The sequence below is a fragment of the Anser anser genome, assembly GCF_964211835.1.
Source record: "Anser anser genome assembly, chromosome: 2".
NCBI lineage: Eukaryota > Metazoa > Chordata > Aves > Anseriformes > Anatidae > Anser > Anser anser.
The window spans coordinates 115,080,143-115,099,198 of NC_139721.1; the positions used below are offsets into that span (position 1 = coordinate 115,080,143).

The 19,056-nt window shown below is 41.1% G+C and overlaps 1 protein-coding gene across 1 annotated transcript in view; it reads right to left on the bottom strand.

The window, feature by feature from the left end:
- Positions 1-19,056, bottom strand: part of COL15A1 (collagen type XV alpha 1 chain) — a 126,838-nt gene that overhangs the window by 11,383 nt on the left and 96,399 nt on the right. Inside the window, exons 25-30 of the mRNA XM_083825865.1 lie at positions 16,792-16,833; positions 12,548-12,593; positions 10,451-10,549; positions 5,101-5,150; positions 3,004-3,114; positions 2,342-2,486 (exon numbers count right to left, since the gene is read on the bottom strand). Of these exons, the coding sequence (XP_083681991.1) occupies positions 2,342-2,486; positions 3,004-3,114; positions 5,101-5,150; positions 10,451-10,549; positions 12,548-12,593; positions 16,792-16,833 (493 nt within the window). The remainder of the gene's footprint in view (positions 1-2,341; positions 2,487-3,003; positions 3,115-5,100; positions 5,151-10,450; positions 10,550-12,547; positions 12,594-16,791; positions 16,834-19,056) is intronic.

Below are 19,056 nucleotides of genomic sequence, written 5' to 3' on the forward strand. Positions count from 1 at the left end.
CTCCCCACAATAATCTAAACTCCACTCATTCAGAGTTTACTGGATAGTTTGGAACTAGATGGGCTGAAGGAGAGTAAAAGAAGACAAGCTAAAGGAGTGTTTCTTCTGCCTTCGTAATTTTGAAGGGAATAAGGATCAGTGATCTTCAGTGAAAATGGAGCTACAGATTCCCCCCCCTTCAAATACAATCAGTGGAGCAAAAGTATTGAATATCTTCTGTTTTATTGTCTGTCTCCACTTTGAAGTAGTTTGATAATCTGAATAAAACATTGCAAGATAAAAATTTAAAATGTAGAATGGACCATTGAAGAGTCAGTAAAGCCTAACCCTGAAAGCAATGCTGCATTCCAGAACTTCATTTTTACCAATTTATAACTTCTGAATTGAGAGGCTGCAATTACATACCAATAAAGCAAGATCTACTGTTCAAAAACATTTTTGTGAAGCCATGAGAACCCTTGAAATCACCTTTTACAAGTTAAAGAATTTATGCTCTGAGGATTCTCCAGAGCAATTCTTTCATACCAATAGCAGGGAAAAGGGCCTTATTTCTCACAAGAATTCAAAGCTATTTATCTGCAGATAAGCCATTCTTCTTTCCTCATATTACACTATGTGAGCTCCATATTGCACTAAGAGCTTTAACAGAGATCACTTGGTGCCTTGAAGATACTAAATAAAGAAACAAACACCTGTCACCATAATGTTTAGTAAAATGGACGTCCATCAGTGTGCTGCCTAAAGAAACTACTTACAAATCAAAGAGGAAAATGTGTAGAAGGATGATGAAGACGAAGGGCAGAGTAGATAAGTGAAAGTATAGGGATGGAGTATTAATAATATATATGTATATATATATATATATATATTCATCTGACTAGGTCTCTTAGCTAATATTCAGAAGTACTTGATGTAAATTACATTGGAAAAGGCCTGACAGCCTTTATGGACTTTATGGATGCCATGGATCTGTCCATTTTATTGTGATCAGGGGCTAATTCATGTACAGACCCATGTTCCAATGTTGAATATAGTAAGGATACTCATTTCCCAAATATTCATCAGAGTATGAACACTTCTGGTAAACACTCCATTAATAATATTTGCCGGATGACAGATTGGAAGTATCACCTTGTCCCTGGGCAGCTGTATAAACCAGTCTGACTAGGTTCAAGAAATACCTGCAGACTACAAACTGGAGGTGGAGGGGTCTATTCCCCAAAGCAGCATGCTGGAAGCACAAGTGTTACAGGAAGCAGAACAATAGGTCTCAGAAACCGAGATCTGTATTAGCTAGGCCAACCCAAAGTTTAGGCAGAGTAGTTATGCATTATAACCTCTCTGTACGGTTAAAAATGCCCTTGCTGTTAGCATGTTGCCTTCCTTCAACTGAGATTAGGGAATGCTTTGTGTTGGAGGGCTGGTTTTACCTTACCGGATTCTTATGCTGGGCACAGATTCCTGACAGAGTCTCTCACTCAGTCATGACTGTTAAGTGATCCTCTGGCATCACACTCAGCAGTGATGTCAAGCGGAGCCCAGGACCCTTTCCATCAGAACCTAGTCTAAGGGCTGGACATTAGCAATAAGAGTCTTGTCACTAACAGACCTGCGAGCCAGAAGGAATCAAAATTGCAACTGACTTGAACGCTGACACTTGATTTAAAGCAATGCAAGATTGCAATAAGTCATCTGAACTTCTAGCACCACCTTGTTAACAAAGCTCCTCCCTCAGATGTGACTACCTGTGACACTTTTTACACCTTTTTCTAATCCAGTAAATTGAAAATGGTTAAAGTAACCAAAAGATACAGTAACCAATCCCAAAACAGATTTGCTCATATTCAGAATGTGCAATAACAACTAGTTTTTAGAAGCAATTCTATACCAGTTTCATTTTAGACCTAAAATCTACTGTGAGTACTGCCCTTATATCAAAGAAGAGCTTCCTGGCCCACATTAACAGCTTCCCAAATTTAGCCAGTCTGACAAACTTCACAAATATTTCAAGGCAACCTTGCTGTGTTATTCCTCTCCTCCTCTGTTACTTCCTCACAATCACAGTTAAAATAAGGTTTTCATGCATTAGTGCTCCCATGGCACTAGTCAATGAAAACTGATTGCAGAGAAATTGTCTCTTTTGTGCTCTCAGTTCCAATCCACACCCCTCAGGGAAGTAACATCAGTGTGCAGGAAAGAAGGGAGAAACCTGATTCAAACATGAAGAATGGATGGATGGCTGGAAGAGCAGGTACATAAAGGAAATGGTGACGAGAGAGGGTCATGTAAGTATGCATATGTGCTCACATACATAGTGAAAAACAAAATTACACCCTCTCACCTGAGCCATATATTGCAGGGGGTCCTGGTGGTCCTGGTGGGCCAGGTGGGCCAGGAGGTCCAGTTTTTCCATAACCTGGTAATCCAGGTAAGCCAGGTAACCCTGGAGGTCCTCTGGGTCCAACAACTGAGTCCCCTTTTGGTCCCTATGAACGATAAATAATACTACCTTGAATGTATCAGTTTCACAGCTGGAGGTCCTTCATCTCTGGTGGCAACATTTTCTGAAGGCAGGCCACGATGCCACTGTTCAGACATGAGTCATAAGCATTTTTTTTCAAAGAGCCATGGGAAATGAAAAAATACCTAAATATTAAACTAAATTAAAGAATTGAAGTTTCAGAAACCTTTCTGATAGGTTTTACATAGTTATATATATTGCATTGACTTGTAATGCTGTTGGCAGCATGAATCTACATACAGATTTAGTTTTATTAGCCAGCTGAGCACAACACTATATCAGTTTTTCAGAGCAAATGAATTCCAATAGCGAAGTGTCTGTGTTTATGCCTAATGCAAGTCTGTCTCGTTAACTTAATGGTTAGCATAGGAGTGTATATATTGTTCTTAACATCATCATGATGATTATTTCTCATTACAGCCTTCTAAGTTAAAACAATGTGTACCCACAAGTATTCCTGTTATACCCTTTATGTGACTTACAATTAATCCTGGTCTTCCAGGTGGTCCGGGAGGTCCTGTCAGGTAAAAACCTCTGTTTGGTTCTCCTTTTTCTCCTTTTACACCAGTGTTTCCATTGTCTCCTTTTTCACCCTTTAAACATAACATATTTGAAAGCATTCAGCTGAAGCAAGATCAGAACCCCATGCACTAGTCTTTTAAAGTTGCCTGAAATTTCTGAGCTTAATAAAGAAAACGATCCACTTAAAATCTTTTTGGCATCACTTCCTTCTTCAGTGATATGGAATAAAAAGGAATACCTCCTCTACTGAAGCTGCAAGAATTTCACAGGGAGGAGAGGATTTTCACAAGGATTTTCACAGAAGGATTTCACAGGCTGGGAAAGATGGAGGCTAGGTGGAGTCAGAAGCAAGTGCCTCTGTTGCTGTTTTCTAGTTTACCAAGGAAAAACACCTGATCTGTGCTGTAGCTGGAGGCAAAGAGGAAATTGGAGGAAGCGTAACAGCGTGCTGCTTTTCTCCCACATCAAGGAAAAAGCAAAGCAAGATTGATGTGAAATGGACAGATATTGAAAGATATGTTGCAAAGTGATGATTACCGCACATAGGTAATTAGCACACAAAAGGATGGGTATGTGTACCAGGATAATGGAAGAGATACCACACAAAATTGCAGGCACTTTGAACTGTATCTCTTCTCCTGTTCTACTTTGCTGATTAGCAGCTAGTTGGGGAACAGTGGCAGGTAAGAAGAAGCATTTAAATACTAGGTCATTATCTTTTGTACGAAGTAAGCCACTGCCATTGTAGGTTCTGCCCTCACATTATTTCCTTCTCTTTGTCTGCTGGTTTCTCTCCTCCCTCCCTCCCTCCCTCCCTCCCTCCCTCCCTCCCTTCCTTCCTTCCTTCCTTCCTTCCTTCCTTCCTTCCCCCCTTCATTTTTTTGGTCTATTTTGGTTCCCATTTTGAGAAATAAAGCTATGTATAGAGGCAGCAAAGGACAATGCAAGAGTGGCAGGTAGCTGGGGAAAGCCAATATAAATGGCTATGCATAGCTCCTCCTCTGACTCTTCTACTCTTCTTCTTCTTCTTTTTTTTTTTTTTTTCTTTCCCAGTAAACAAAACTATAAAGATTTCTTTATGGTATGCCATTTCGTAGAGCTGAAGGACTAGATGAAATTGTAGCTAAAGCTGTAAAGCTGCAAACACCGCTTTATTAGATCAAAGAAGCCACAATGGCTCTGCCATGCATGCATGGGACACTTCATGTTATTGAAATAACTTAAGTGCTCTCAGCCAAGCAGAAACAAAATCTGAAAAAAAAGACAGCAGTAGGAGTCCTTCAAGGAAACTGACAGTACCCCCACGAACCCCACCCCCATGAACCCTGTTTTCTATGGCATCATTAAACGATAACTTGATTCTACTTTTTTCAGATCTTGTTTTGATAAAGAGCAATAACAGCCTTGTTTACATAAAAGCATTTAAAATAGTATTGTGTAGGTATTCATTTTTGTCACTTAAAGCAGTCAGGAGAATAGTGGAACAGAGAGAGACCAAGCACATCATGGTATGGATAAGTTTTCTTTTACGAGATCTCAGTAAACGACCATGGGGAAGCAGAAACATGCTTTCCATCACTTTAATTTATTTTATTGATTGTGTTTAAAAGGTAAATAGTATTCATCAGAAGTGAATTTCTTTTCATGCATTGATTGTTGGTAATATTTTTTCTAGTCACCCTTTAGGAAATGGATGTCTCTTACCTGAGCTGGCATGGAACCAAAGGCATTAATTTACAGCAAATAGTTTATACCAACCTATGTTAGGTAGCAGTGAATAATGACTCACTTTAATACCACTGGGAAGGCAAAAAGCCTCACTAATATATATATTTTTTTTCCAGAAGTAGTCTTTATGTAGTACTGACAGCTATCTCTGTATTTGTAACAAACTTTTCTATGCAGCTGGAGTTTAAGGAATTAATATAATTTGTAATTGCTGATCCAATTATCTGTTTCATGTATTTCACTATTCTGTACTCTAGTATGCTTAATATATAGCAAAGATTGCTTTAAAAAAAGCTTAAAGAACTCAAACACAAATGGGATATAATTACCTTTATGCTATTAATAAAGTGGCTGAAATATGATGGAGGTAGAGGTGGACCTGAAAAATGAAGAAAATACAGTAAAGTACAATAATTATCTGTAATTTCCTTTTTAAAAGCACTGCTTTAGGTATTTTTGGTTTAGAGGTTTAAATGAAAATGATTTGCAATAGTAATATTAACCTTTAAATCTAACATTTTTAGTTTGGTTTCCTAATGAAACCAGGCTTACATGCCCTGTCTCACTCCTTCACCTTAATAATTTCTGAACCTTACTGTGGATTTTAGTGACATTTGAAAGCAAAGAAGTCTCAAAGACAACAAGTACTCAGTTTTCTGAAAAATGCTCATTATAATCTCATTATAATGTCAAAACACACCTCCATCCCAAAGGCTACCCATCTCAAAGGTGTGATCACCCCTCACTGAGCATGCACTCTTGAATTTCTCTGAGCCTATACCTTTAAACAAAAGCAAGAAAAATTTGTACCAATCACAAGGAAGACATGTATGACTAGAGTCACTCAAGCTCCACCTAAAAGTAAGAAAATAGTAAAAAAAATGGCTCAAGAGAGGAAAATGTCAGGGGAAGACACCATCATAGACAAGAATATTGCTGATTTCTGGGACCAGTCGATGGGCTGAATGTCTCTTCCCCTCCCGTAGGAACGCCTATTGGGTAAGATTCGAACTCTTGGTTGTACTGAGTGCTTCCCCGGGAAACCTAGCATTTTCTATAGAGTTGTTTCATAAGTTAGCATGTGTAGTTGGTTGTGTTTGTTATATTCTTGGTATTTGCACATGCTTTGCAGACAGTGTATTTATCACCAGCAATCCAAAAGAACCTGTACTCCTGTTGCTTCAAAAAACTACACCGGTCATTTACTAGACTGAAGATGTATTGTACTATTTGTGAATCTGTGATTGTAATTAATGTGACCGGACCTTATAGTGCTGATTGTGCTATCTGTGCATCTGTGATCATGATATATTGAATGCAACTGGACTTATAGCGCCAATTGGACATCACTCAGAACCTAAACCCAGCCCCTCGGATATCTGAGGACAAGCTGGAACACAAGGGGGTTTAGGTCCTGCCAAACATCCTTACCCTTTAACACAAGAACATTCCATATGTTTTGCAAGCAATGGGGTGGCAGTCAGTACCAGCCCACTTCTGAATGAATTACAGTTGTACTATCTTTTGTGCAAGGACACCTTCATAGCCAACAAGAGAAAGAATCAGGGTTACTGCCATTCTGCTGATCACAGAACAACTGTTCTTTGACGTTCTTCTGTGAGAAAAACCAGTACCAGTACCAATGGTTATAACAGCTGTGCTGTGTTTTTTGCCAATGGTGGTCAGCCAAAACTGTCGAGCCAGCACAGCAAGTCTAAAAAGTATTCAAATATTCTGTGTTTGGAATACACTTGGAAAGTGAATGTTTTACAGCTGCCAGTAACAGCTGGGGACATTTTCATAGAATCATAAAATATCCCGAGTTGGAAGGGACCCATAAGGATCATTGAGTCCAACTCCTGGCACCACACAGGTCTACCCAGAATTTCAGACCATGTGACTGAGTGCTCAGTCCAAACGCTTCTTAAACTCTGACAGGCTTGGTGCCATGACTGCTTCCCAGGGGAGTCTGTTCCAGTGCGTGACAACCCTCTCAGTGAAGAACCTCTTCCTGATATCCAGCCTGAACCTCCCCTGTTGCAGCTTGACACCATTCTCTCAGGTCCTATCGCTGGTCATTAAAGAGAATAGATTGGCGCCTGCCCTCCACTCCCCCTCATGAGGAAGCTGTAGACTGTGATGAGGTTTCCCCTCAGCCTCCTCTTCTCCGGGCTGAACAGGCCCAGTGACCTCAGCTGCTCTTCACACGTCTTCCCCTTTAGGCTCTTCACCATCTTAGTACTGGATCATGTGGACACTCTCCAACAGTTTCACATCCTTTTTGTACTGCGGTGCCCAGAACTGCACACAGTACTCGAGATGAGGCTGCACCAGCGCAGAGTAGAGCGGGACAATCACTTCCCTCGACCGACTAGCAATGCCGTGCTTGATGCACCCCAGGGTACGGTTGGCCCTCCTGGCTGCCATGGCCCTCCTGGCAGTCATGGGGGCTGCCATTTCTTCAAATGTGTTCTGAACTTTGGGTGCAGCACTGTTCCAGCCATAGATCTCAGATCTCAGTATATTATCTCAGATACAATTAGATCATGTAGACAGTGTATACATCTGTACTCTGGGACAGAAATGTATTGCCAGTGTGGCAGCTATTTTGATTTTATTTCAACCCTGACACCTATTGCTCAATCTATGAGAGGGAATGGAGAATAGACAGGTAGATTGGTAGGTATCCTTCTCAGATGTTGCTTAGTATTAATTTCTATGTTGGGTCATATTTTAGGTCTTCCTAGGAGACCTTTCAAGCAGACTAGGTCTATGCAAGGTATGTGAGGGATAGGGATGGCATCACTCTAAACAGAACCCAAAAACTCGTGGTAGGGAACCAGTGGAAAAACAGGAGTGGCTTCAGATAGGATAGAAGAGCTGTGATCTGGGAGCTTAAGGCTGGCTATACCTACACTGGTAGTTAAACTCCCATCTCTTTAGCCCGATGATCAAGTAGCATAGCTTTTATCCATACAGCTAAACTGTCTTCCTCTCTCCCAAAACAGGAGTAAGTTAACCATACAGCCTATTGTACCAATCCTTAGCTTAAGCTATCTCCCATGGTCTTGGAAAGTGTTATTTATTTTAGGCCAAATGTTGGCCAGGAAATATGCTAACATTTAAACTGCAGGACAACTGTCCCATGTCCTGGCCCTGTTTGGTTTACACAGCCAGGGAAGTTTGCCTGACATGACTTCTCAAGGGCTTACCTAGTCCAGTCCTATTCTCTAGACATTCAGTAGAGGGCTAGTAGGCAATTTTCTGTAGGACCTTTGGGAATCTTAACACCAGCCAGAGGGAAACATGCTCATTGCATAGCCTGTGCTGGCAGACCAGACATTTTCATTTTGGTTTGTTTTCTGATGTTGCTGAAACAGACTAATAGCACTTTGCATGGGCATTATCAATAGCAAAATCACACCCTCACAATGATCATAAAGCTACAGAACTTTGGTGCCCTTTCTTTTAGAGAAAGTTGTGCTGCTTTCTGATCTGGGATCTGATTTATAAATGAACTCAGTCCCTGGAGCAACAAAATTCATTACAGGAATTAATGCTTGCCCAGTGAGATGCTGTCTTGTTCCCCCTCTGCTTTTCCTTTAATTCCATTCCTTCCAGTATTCATGAAAAGGAGGGTGATACTTCTTCATAAAGAAAAGAAAGTCTCAGGACAAAGAAGCCAAAGGGTGGATTTGGATGAGTATTAAAACTTGTCTAGAATGCCAGGTATGAATGTGGCCTAGCAGGAAGGAAGAATCAAATGCCAGTATACTGCAATAAACATTGCATTTTAGATGAGCAGATCTTCAACTTTAGGGAATTGGGTCTGAGATTATGATACCGTGAAGTCTTCTCCTCTGTTTCTAAATGGGTTTCCTTACATGGCCTCAGACTGTATTCCTTCAGCCAGAAATAATGAGGTTGTGTCGGAATGTTGCATATATGATTGGAACACTGCGCCTATGTTCTGGATACTCACTATACCTGCCTTTATACAGAGTAGTTATATAAATTGCGGCCTGCCAAATATCCATGCTTTCTATTCTGGCTTCATGTTTTTGCAAGCTATCAATTAATGGAGTCTGTCTGTAAGGTTAGAGGGATGACATTTGGGGTAGAGGAAAAATAAATCCACTGAATGAATAAATGGCAGAGTTCAGAAAGCTTTTCAGATTGCTGTGACTCAACAGATAGTGAACTGAAAGGACCTTCAACTGTCTATCCCCCAGAGAAGGTTTTGAAAATTTCCTATACTTTAATCATGTTCTACTATCCTGCAATTTCTGGATTGTGAATTTCCATTGTCAAAGGTTGTGTAGATATCTATGAGACCTACAGAACTGATTTGTATAAAAGAACATTGTAGCAATTACATCAACTGACATTGTTTTAGGAGAAAGATTTAAACAAGACAGTTTAACCAGAATTATTGTGTTATTTTCTCCATCCTCTCTAGTTGCAGTTTTATAACGAAATCATAAGCATAATCCTCTCCTTCAGAAGTACCTGAAATCACCAGATATGGACTAAAGTAACTGTAGGACATTAAACTGCATCAAATACAAAGTCTGGAAATTAACAGACATTGACAGTGGATAAACCGGCACAGATAAATCTTAACCTCTGTATAGAAATCTTTCTTGCTCCTTTTTTTTTTTTTTTAAATAAGTCTATTGATGATGAGGAAGCACTAACCACTACTTCAGAGCACTGGATATTGTTCAGAATGAAGATTAATATGGACAAGACAAGAAAGCAGATTTGATTACAACAAACAGATGTCCTCATAAAAATAACCAAATATCTTAAGTCAACAGAACTGTGGCTTTGGAACAAAGACAAAATATCCATGTATATACAATTTTGTATTAATTATGATCACATTAGAGGACAAATATTATAAATATGGTATAGGAACATTAATTTGATGTACAGCTGCTTCTGTTTTGAATGATTGCTGGCACTGACCAAAGCCTTATTTCAGTATATGAGATTTCAAAAAATGTAGTAAAAAGGAAGAATTTGTAATAGCAGTCTTTTCAAATAGATGCTTGTTTCTATAACTATTTTTGAATGTGTAAGAATTAGCAATATGTATCAACTTTTGATATAGAAAAGCAAATCTTTGGTAAGCAACATCTGTTGTGATGCTCCTAGCACAAGTGAACTGATAATTTAGCTCTCATACTTTTCATGATTATGACAAATAAAGCATAGAATATTAAAAAGTTGGTTGAAATGGAGATGGTCGAGTTCTGGAATTGGGACTATCACCAACAAATGGCTGCCTTGAAATCAGAATGCAGAGGTATGTTATCCTGAAAGGGAAAGCACTGTATTTTAGTCCAGTTGGCTCAAAAACTCTGACAACAAAACAATGTCTCAGGAAGTGGGTGTGATGTTCTTCTAAGATTTCAGAAAATCTCTAACCAGCCAGATACATTTCAATATCTGTTCATGTACTGAACACACTCATAATAGGTTCACAAATGTGCAGTACAGATAGTCCTTTTCAGAGGATATTTTTGATAACATTACAGGCTTTGTTGTTCTGCACCTCAGTTCAGCAAGAAACTAAGTATGTCTTCAGGCAGGTAAAGGTACTTTGCTGAACTGCTTTTAAGTTAAACACATGGTCCTTTAGAGGGTATCAGTGACATATCTGATTTAGTATACCTGGTGGTCCTGGATCACCTCTGTCTCCCTTTTCTCCTTTTAAGTCCGCTGAACTCCCAGTGGACTGCAGCCCCCAACAATCTCTGTTTCCTTTAGCACCTGCCATAAAAGCATCACAATGAAACTAAATTCATGAGAACTTTCAAACAACAGAGACTACAGAAGTAACAACCAAACCACTGATAGTAAGAGCAGATTTTTCATACGTGCAGGGCTTTTAACTCCCTATATGCTTGTCTCACTCATGAATATTGAATGGCTGGCTGGCTCATTGTCCTCTTGTTTATCAACCCCAACATGTACAAAATAATCTTTCTTTTACAGATCAATCTTTCACTCTCCTTTCCTTAATCACCTAGCCTTTGACCCTCTGAACAAACCTGTTCTCATTGCATTTGTGAATTTCATGGGGCAAGAGCAGAAATGGTTCTAATATTATGATTTTGACACCAAAATTGCTATCTCTAGACTTTGAAAAAAATTAATATCTGTAATTATGAATGTCCAAAATGTTATAGTTTATTGCTTCCTCAGGTCATAAAAGCATTCATAATAAAGAAAATGTTCTCTGAGGTCAGAAAAGTTATTAGCATTATTTTCCTTCCAGATGAGCTGAGGATAGAGCTGTACCCAAATACATCTGGATAAACTTTCTGTTTTTCTAGGTACTATTCATAGAATCATAGAATAGAATCATAGAGTCATTCAGGTTGGAAAAGACCTCTACGATCATCTAGTCCAACTTTTAACCTAGCGCTGACAAGTTCACCACTAAAGCATAATACTAAGTTCTACATCTGCACTTTTCTTGAAGACCTCCAGGGATGGTGACTCAACCACTTCTCCGTGCAGGCTATTCCAATGCCGCACAACTCTTCCAGTAAAGAAATTTCTCCTAATGTCCAATCTAAACATCCCCTGGCACAACTTGAGGCCATTTCCCCTCATCTTGTCACTTGGTGCTTGGGAGAAAAGCCTGATCCCCACCTCACTACAGCCTCCTTTAGGGTAATTGTAAAGTACACTAAGGTCTCCCTGAGCCTTCTTTTCTCCTGACTAAACAACCCCAGTTCCCTCAGCTGCTCCTCATAAGACTTGTGTTCCAGACACTTCGCCAGCTTCGTTGCCCTTCTCTGGACAGTCTCCAGGGCCTCAATGTCTTTCTTGTAGTGAGAGGCCCAAAACTAAACACAGTATGCAAGGTGCAGCCTCACCAGAGCCAAGTACAGGGGGATGATCACTTCCCTAGTCCTGCTGGCTACACTTTTTCTGATAACAAGCCAGGATGTCACTGGCCTTCTTGGCCACCTGAGCACACTGCCAGCTCATGTTCAGGCAAGCATCGACCAACAGCCCCAGTTCCTTTTCCTCTGCACAGCTTTCTGGCCACTCTTCTCCCAGCCTGTAGCATTGCTTGGGGTTGTTGTGCCCCAAATGCTGGACCCAGCACTTAGCCTTGTTGAACCTCATACAGTTGGCCTCAACCCATCAGTCCAGCCTATCCAGTTCCCCCTGTGGAGCCTTCCTACCTTTGAGCAGATCAACACTTGTGCCCAACTTGGTGTTGTCTGCAAACTAACTGAGGGTGCACTCGATCTTCTCATCCAGATCATTGATAAAGATAATAAAGAGAAAGGGAGCCAGTATTGATCCCTGGGGGATTCCACTTGTGACTGGCCTCTGGCTGGATATTTCTCCAATCACCACGACTCTTTGGGCCCAGCCACCCAGCCAGTTTTTAATGCAATGAAGCATACACCTGTCCAGGCCTGGAGCAGCCAGTTTCTTCAGGAGAATGCTGTGGGAAATGGTGTCATAAGTCATACTGAAGTCTACGTAGACCACATCCACAGCCTTTCCCTCATCCACTACTCAATTTATAAGCTAGCCTTTGAAATGCAGCCCTATACTCATTTATTCTTTGGCTTACATGTTGAGACTGGACCAAGATATGATCTTATGGGTTCACCAGAACAAGTGAGACCATCATTCTTTTTATTTCCTCATGAAACCAGTTATGCAACACCCAAGAAAAAATGGTGGTTTTCGTTCATAATAAGAACAGTTTATTTAAACCATGCTGCAAGAATTACTCACTTTGGACATTAAGAGCTTCTTCATTCCCAGGGTAAGGAGCACTCACCTACAGACAAAAAGAAATCAATTAGAACTTATCCATACACATTAATTGATGGAAGCGCATCACTTAGTATGACTGGAAAGCCTGGAATATTTGCATGCTATCACAGTAAGTATTATAACAGCACTCTGTGCTTATCTCCAGTTTGGCAGGTTCCGAGTATTAACTAATCAAGCCTTTTTCAGGATTGTGCTATCTTAAACATGCAACATGCTTTCAGTAAGAGCGTAACAACATGCATTTTGGAGGCACTAGCAAATCCTACTCTCAGTCATGCTAGAGAAACATCAGAAGGCGTATTCTCCAAGAACAATTCTAAATTTACATCACTGCATTTGAAAGCAGGATTTGATTTTTGATTGTATGATAACAGAATATGGCTGTAATTTTTTCATCAGACCATGGCTAGGCCTACTCTATGATGTTGACCTATACTCCAGATGCATTGAAATCACTGTGGGGAGAAACTTCTTATTCTAGTCTATCCTATTCTGACTCAATTCCCCTGTAACTATACTTCTACCACCTGTCTTCAAAACAAGGACAGTGCAGGAATTTAAAATGTGGCACACTGCTTGGAAATAGATAGACCTTTGTACTAACTAGTGCTATTTATATGAATTTAAACAAGCATACAAAGAAAATCAAACGTGTACTGCATATGGCTAATACTGCAGTATTAGATCTTAGGAGTCTTCAGTCACATGGATAGCTCCATTAAATTCAGAAATTCACTTCACATGAAGAAAACTTGTGAGATTCAGTCTGTAGTTCTTTATGGATATACATTTATGTAGGCATTTGCAGCAGACTTCTTATCTATATACTTGGATAGGTTTAGATTATCCACAAATGTAGGTCAAAGCTATCTAGCATATTCAGACGAATGAAGAGGTATTTATAACTAAAGGCTCTATTACTTTTACATGTAAAATTCACTTTTATTATTCAGTGATTGTAACCTTATTGAAAAGTAACTTTTTATTATTATCTGAAACTCAGCTAAAATAGGTTTGCATTGCTTGAATCATTCCACAGAGAAGCATACAAAACTTGAGTTTGGAAGGGATTACTGGAAGTTGTCTAGCCCAGAGCAGGATCAACTACAGCAGGTTGCTCAGTGCAGTCCAGTCAGGTTTCAGAGATGAAGCTGACTAACCCAGAACTTTTGTGTGAATGTGAGAAAAACATACCAGAATGTTATACAGTAGGAATAGGAAGATTTAAGGGAGGAATTCAATGAGGTAAAATGATGTCTACAATAGTGGGCCAAAACCATAGAAATGTGAAATTACCATGAGGCAATGACTATTTATTGCTAATTAACAGAAAGATCAGAAAGATACATTACCTGGGATAAATCTTCCTTGAATAGTAAGTGGTGTGATGAGTGTCAATGCATCTAGTATAGTCTAAGTCAAGAGCTGCTTTTCTAATATGAGTAAAAAAGAACTGTAATGGAAATTGGAGAGAGGAGCACGATACTGTTTTGAACTATACTGTCTAACAGAAAACTAGAGCAGCCATACCATGCATCAGACTATTCAGGGGAAGACCGTGGTGTTCAAAGACAGAATCCTTTCCAAGTATGTAGCCCACAGGTTAGCAGTATAATATTGTCCTAGGAAGAGTAATCCCAGGATTAAACTGTGTCCACAGTTCATTGTAGGATGTGATTTCCATGACATGTTAAACAAAAATTGCATCAAAGTGTTCTTAAAATATGAAAACTCTTTCTTTTCTTTTGACACTGAGTGTGAAATTACAGTTCCTTTGAAGACAATGGGGGGTGTTGTCATTTACTTTGGAAAAGTGTGGCAGAGCTTCACCTGGTGGCTTTCTTGTGATAATAAATGTTTATCATAGAATCATAGAATGATTTGGGTTGGAAGAGACCTTAAAGATTATCTAGTTGAAACCCCCTCCCATGGGCAGGGATATCCTCCACTAGATTAGGTCCTATCAAATCTGACCTTGAACACTTCTTTTAGTTTAAAACCGTTACCCCTTGTCCTTTCAGTACAGTCCCTGATAGAGAGTCCCTCTCCAGCTTTCTTAGACACACAGACTTGCTAAGGGGGCACTCTATCCCATTTTCCATGTTACCAACAAGGATGTTAAATAATACCGGTCCCAATACAGACCCCAAGGGACACCAGTCATTACTGTTCTCCACCTAGACATTGAGCCATTGACTGCAACTCTTCGAGTGTGACCATCCAGCTAATTCCTTATCCACCAAGTGGTCCATCCATCAAATCCATGTCTCACCATTTTAGAGACAAGACTGTTGTGTGGGACAGTATCAAATGCTTTGCACAAGTCCAGGTAGCTGCCATCAGTTGCTCTTCCCTTATCCACTAATGCTGTAACCCTGTCTTAGAAGGCCACCAAATTTGTCAGGAATGATTTGCAATTAGTGAAGCCATGTTGGCTGTCATCAATCACCTGTTTGTTTTCCAAGTGCCTTAGCACATTTTCCAGGAGGATCTGCTTTGTGATTTTATTGGAGACAGAGGTGAGACCGGCTGGCTTGTATTTCTCTGTGTCTTTCTTTTTCCCTTTTTAAAAATGAGGGTTATCTTTCCTCTTTTCCAGTCAATGGGAACTTCACCAGACTGCTATGACTTTTCAAATATGATGGATAGTGGATTAGCAACTTCATCTTGCTAGTTCCCTCAGGACCCTCAGATGCATCTCATCAGGTCATGCACATTCAGGTACCTTAGAAGGTCTTGAAGCTAATCTTCTCCTACAGTGGGAAGCATTTAATTCTCCCAGCTCCTGCCTTTGGATTCTGTGAATTTGGTGATGTGGCTAGAGCACTTGCTGGTGAAGAGTGAAGCAAAAATGTCATTGAGTACCTCAGCCTTCTCCATATCCTGGGTAACCAGATCTCCCATTTCCTTCAGCAGATGGCTCATAACTTTCCTATTTTTCCTGTTATCACTGATGTACTTGTAGAAGCCCTTCATGTTGCACTTAATGTCCCTGGCCAGATGCAATTCTGTCTGGGCTTTGGCTTTCCTAACTTGACCCCTGGCTACTTGGACAATGTCTCTGTATTCCTTCCAGGCTACTTGTCCTTGCTTCCACCCTCTGTAGGCTTCCTTTTTGTGTTTAAGTTTTCCAGGAGCACCTTGTTTATCCATGCAGGCCCCCTGGCATTTTTGCCTGACTTCCTCCTTGTTGGGATGCATTGCTTCTGAGCTTGGAGGAGGTGATCCTTGAGTATTAAACAGCTTTCTTGGGCCCCTCTTCTCTCCAGGGCTTCATCCCACAGTTCTCTACAAAGCAGATCCCCAAAGAGTCCCAAGTCTGCTCTCCCAAAGTCCAGGGCTGTGAGTTTGCTGCACACCCTCCTCACTGACCTAAGAATCTTGAACTCCACCATTTCATGGTCACTGCAGCTATGGCTTTCTTTTACCTTCATATTTCCCCAAAGCCCCTCCCTGTTGGTGAGAACAAGGTCCAGCATATCACCTCTCCTCATTAGCTCCTTTATCACTTGGAGAAGGAAATTATCATCAATACCTTGGGAACCTTTTGGATTGCTTATGGCTTGCTGTATTGTCCCTCCAACAGATATCAGGGTGGTTGATATCTGTTGATATCCCCTCCTCATCTCCGCTGCCTGTCCTTCCTAAATAGCCTGTATGCTTCCATTACAACACTCCAGTCATGAATTATATGTGAACAGACTGCAATTGAGGGTCAACTAAGGAATGTGATTTTTCTTTTCTGACACACTTTTTATGCCAGACTGAAAAGTATAAGGAGCCTTATTTTGGACGGCGAAATTGAAAACAGCCAAAGACATAACATCGTGGAGACATTATTTATATGCACTTCTGAAAGATGCATGTACATGTATGTATAAATATTCACTCCCCAAAGCAACTCTCAATCTATGGAAACATGGAGCTTTGAAAGCCATTAAAACAGTTCGGACAACCAAGTAATTAAAGTGCTTTAAGCAAAAGGTTCCAGTTAGTTCTGTTATATATATGTGGCTAACTTTGGATATCTAAATGTTTGAAAATCTGTTATCTTGAAGACTAGGTAAAACATATCTCCAGTGTAAAGCAGAAGGCAGGGGGAGTAAAGCTGCAGAAATACTGTAGTTATGCATGTAGCTGTTTTGGTTACGTATTGTCATGGCCATGCATCTTGCTAAGAGCAAATTCTGTGTGTGACTTACTGTCATCTTGCAATGAGGTCTGCGAGATACTGGGAAAACTGTCTATTGAAAATAAGAAGGGAAATAAGTTTAATGAATGTAGGCAATAACACACCAGAAAACACACCAAACAGTTAGATCTAATAGACATGACAAGACAAAACTTGGAAATAAAAAAACAGCACCTCGCAGAGTCCTGCTTGCTTCCTGGGAGCTCTCATGGTTCTGTCAGCATAGAATCATAGAAACATTATGGTTGGAAAACACCTCCAAGATCAGCTGGTCCAACTGTCCCCCTACCACCAAGGTCACCCACTAAACCATGTCCCTAAGCACCAGGTCAAGCCTTTCCTTGAACATCCCCCGGGATGGTGACTCCACCACCCCCCTTGGCAACGTTTCAATGCCTGACTGCTCTTTCTGAGAAGAAATGTCTCCTAATTTCCAACCCAAACCTCCCCTGGCACAACTTGAGGCCATTCCCTCCTGTCCTAACACTAGCTATCTGTGAGAAGAGGCTGACTCCCAGCCCCCCACAAATTCCGTTCAGATAGTTGTAGGGACCAGTAAGGTCGCCCCTGAGCCTCCTCTTCTCCAGACTGAACAATCCCAGCTCCCTCAGCTGCTCCTCGTAAGACTTGTTCCCCAGACCCCTCACCAGCTTCGTAGCCCTTCTCTGGACTCACTTGAGCTCCTCAATGTACTTCCTGTAGTGAGGGGCCCAAAACTGATCACAGTACTCGAGGTGAGGCCTCACCAGAGCCTAGTCCTGCTAGTTCCCTAGTCCTGCTGGCCACACTTTTTCTGATAACAAGCCAGGATGCTGCTGGCCTTCTTGGCCACCTGATCACGCTGCTGGCTCGTGTTCAGCCGACTATCAACCAATACTCCCAGGTACTTCTCTGCCAGGCAGTTTTCCAGCCACTCATCTCCCAGCCTGTAGCGCTGCCTGGGTTGTTGTGCCCCAAGTGCAGGACCCAGCACTTGGCCTTGTTGAACCTCATACAGTTGGCCTCAGCCCATGGGTCCAGCCTATCCAGATCCTCCTGCAGAACCCTCCTACTCTTGAGCAGATCAACACATGCACCTAACTTGGTGTCGTCTGCAAACTTACTGAGGGTGTACTTGATCCCCTCATCCAGATCATTGATAAAGATATTGAAGAGAAAATATTAAAGAGAGGATAGCTAAGAAAAACAGGACGAGCAGCGTGTAATCAGTAAAAACAAAAATCACAGGCCCTCTAGTCATGACAGAAGAAAGAAAAAAAAAGGGAAAAAAAGGGAAAAGGAGAAATCAATGCTTGGTCAAATAAAATTGTACATGTATGGTATAGAAAGGTGTTAAGTAATTTGTGAACCTGTAGTACTCAGGAAGAAACAGGGGAGGAATCAAGTGTCTGGTAATAGGGAATATAAGGTTATGATATACACCTTTACTAGGCACTCCTGCTTGCAGGAAGCCCACCATTGCAATTGCAAATAAAATAGCTTCACAGAAGACCCTGTCTGAAAAAATTATTGAGATTTTTCTCACACCACTAAGATATTAAAGAGGATGGGCCCCAACACTGACCCCTGGGGAACACCACTTGTGACTGGTTGGTCACCAGCTGGATTTAATTCCATTCACCACTACTCTCTGGGCCCGGCCATCCAGCCAGTTTTTAACCCAGAAAAGAGTGTACCTGTCTGAGCCATGGGTTGCCAGCTTCTCCAGGAGAATACTGTGGGAGACTGTGTCAAAGGATTTGCTGAAGCCTAGGCAGGCTACATCAACAGCCTTTCCCTCATCCACCAGGTGGGTCACCTGGTCGTAGAAGGAGATGAGGTTGGTCAGGCAGGACTTGCCTTTCATGAACCCAGGCTGGCTTGATCTGATCCCCTGGTTGTCCTGCATATGCTGTGTGATTGCATTCAAGATGACCTGCTCCATCACCTTTCCTGGCACCGAGGTCAGGCTGACAGGCCTGTAGTTCCCCGGGTCCTCATTATGACCCTTATAGATGGGCGTCACGTTTGCACGTCTCCAGTCATCCGGGATCTCTCAGTACTTATTGTTGTGTGTTCCAGTCTTCATGTCTGTCATGAGACCAGTTGAATGAATTCTATTCATAAGAACAGAGTTGCAGAGCATGTCCTAGTCTATATGTGTGGGGCAAAGCTGTTACATCACAGTGGCTCTGTTGCGTTAAAGCCTAAAGTAATTTGGAGTGATGCCTAAGTAGTCGTTTTAAGTCTGTCGCGTTCAGGGTACTGAACTATCACAATTACGGGTGCACCAATA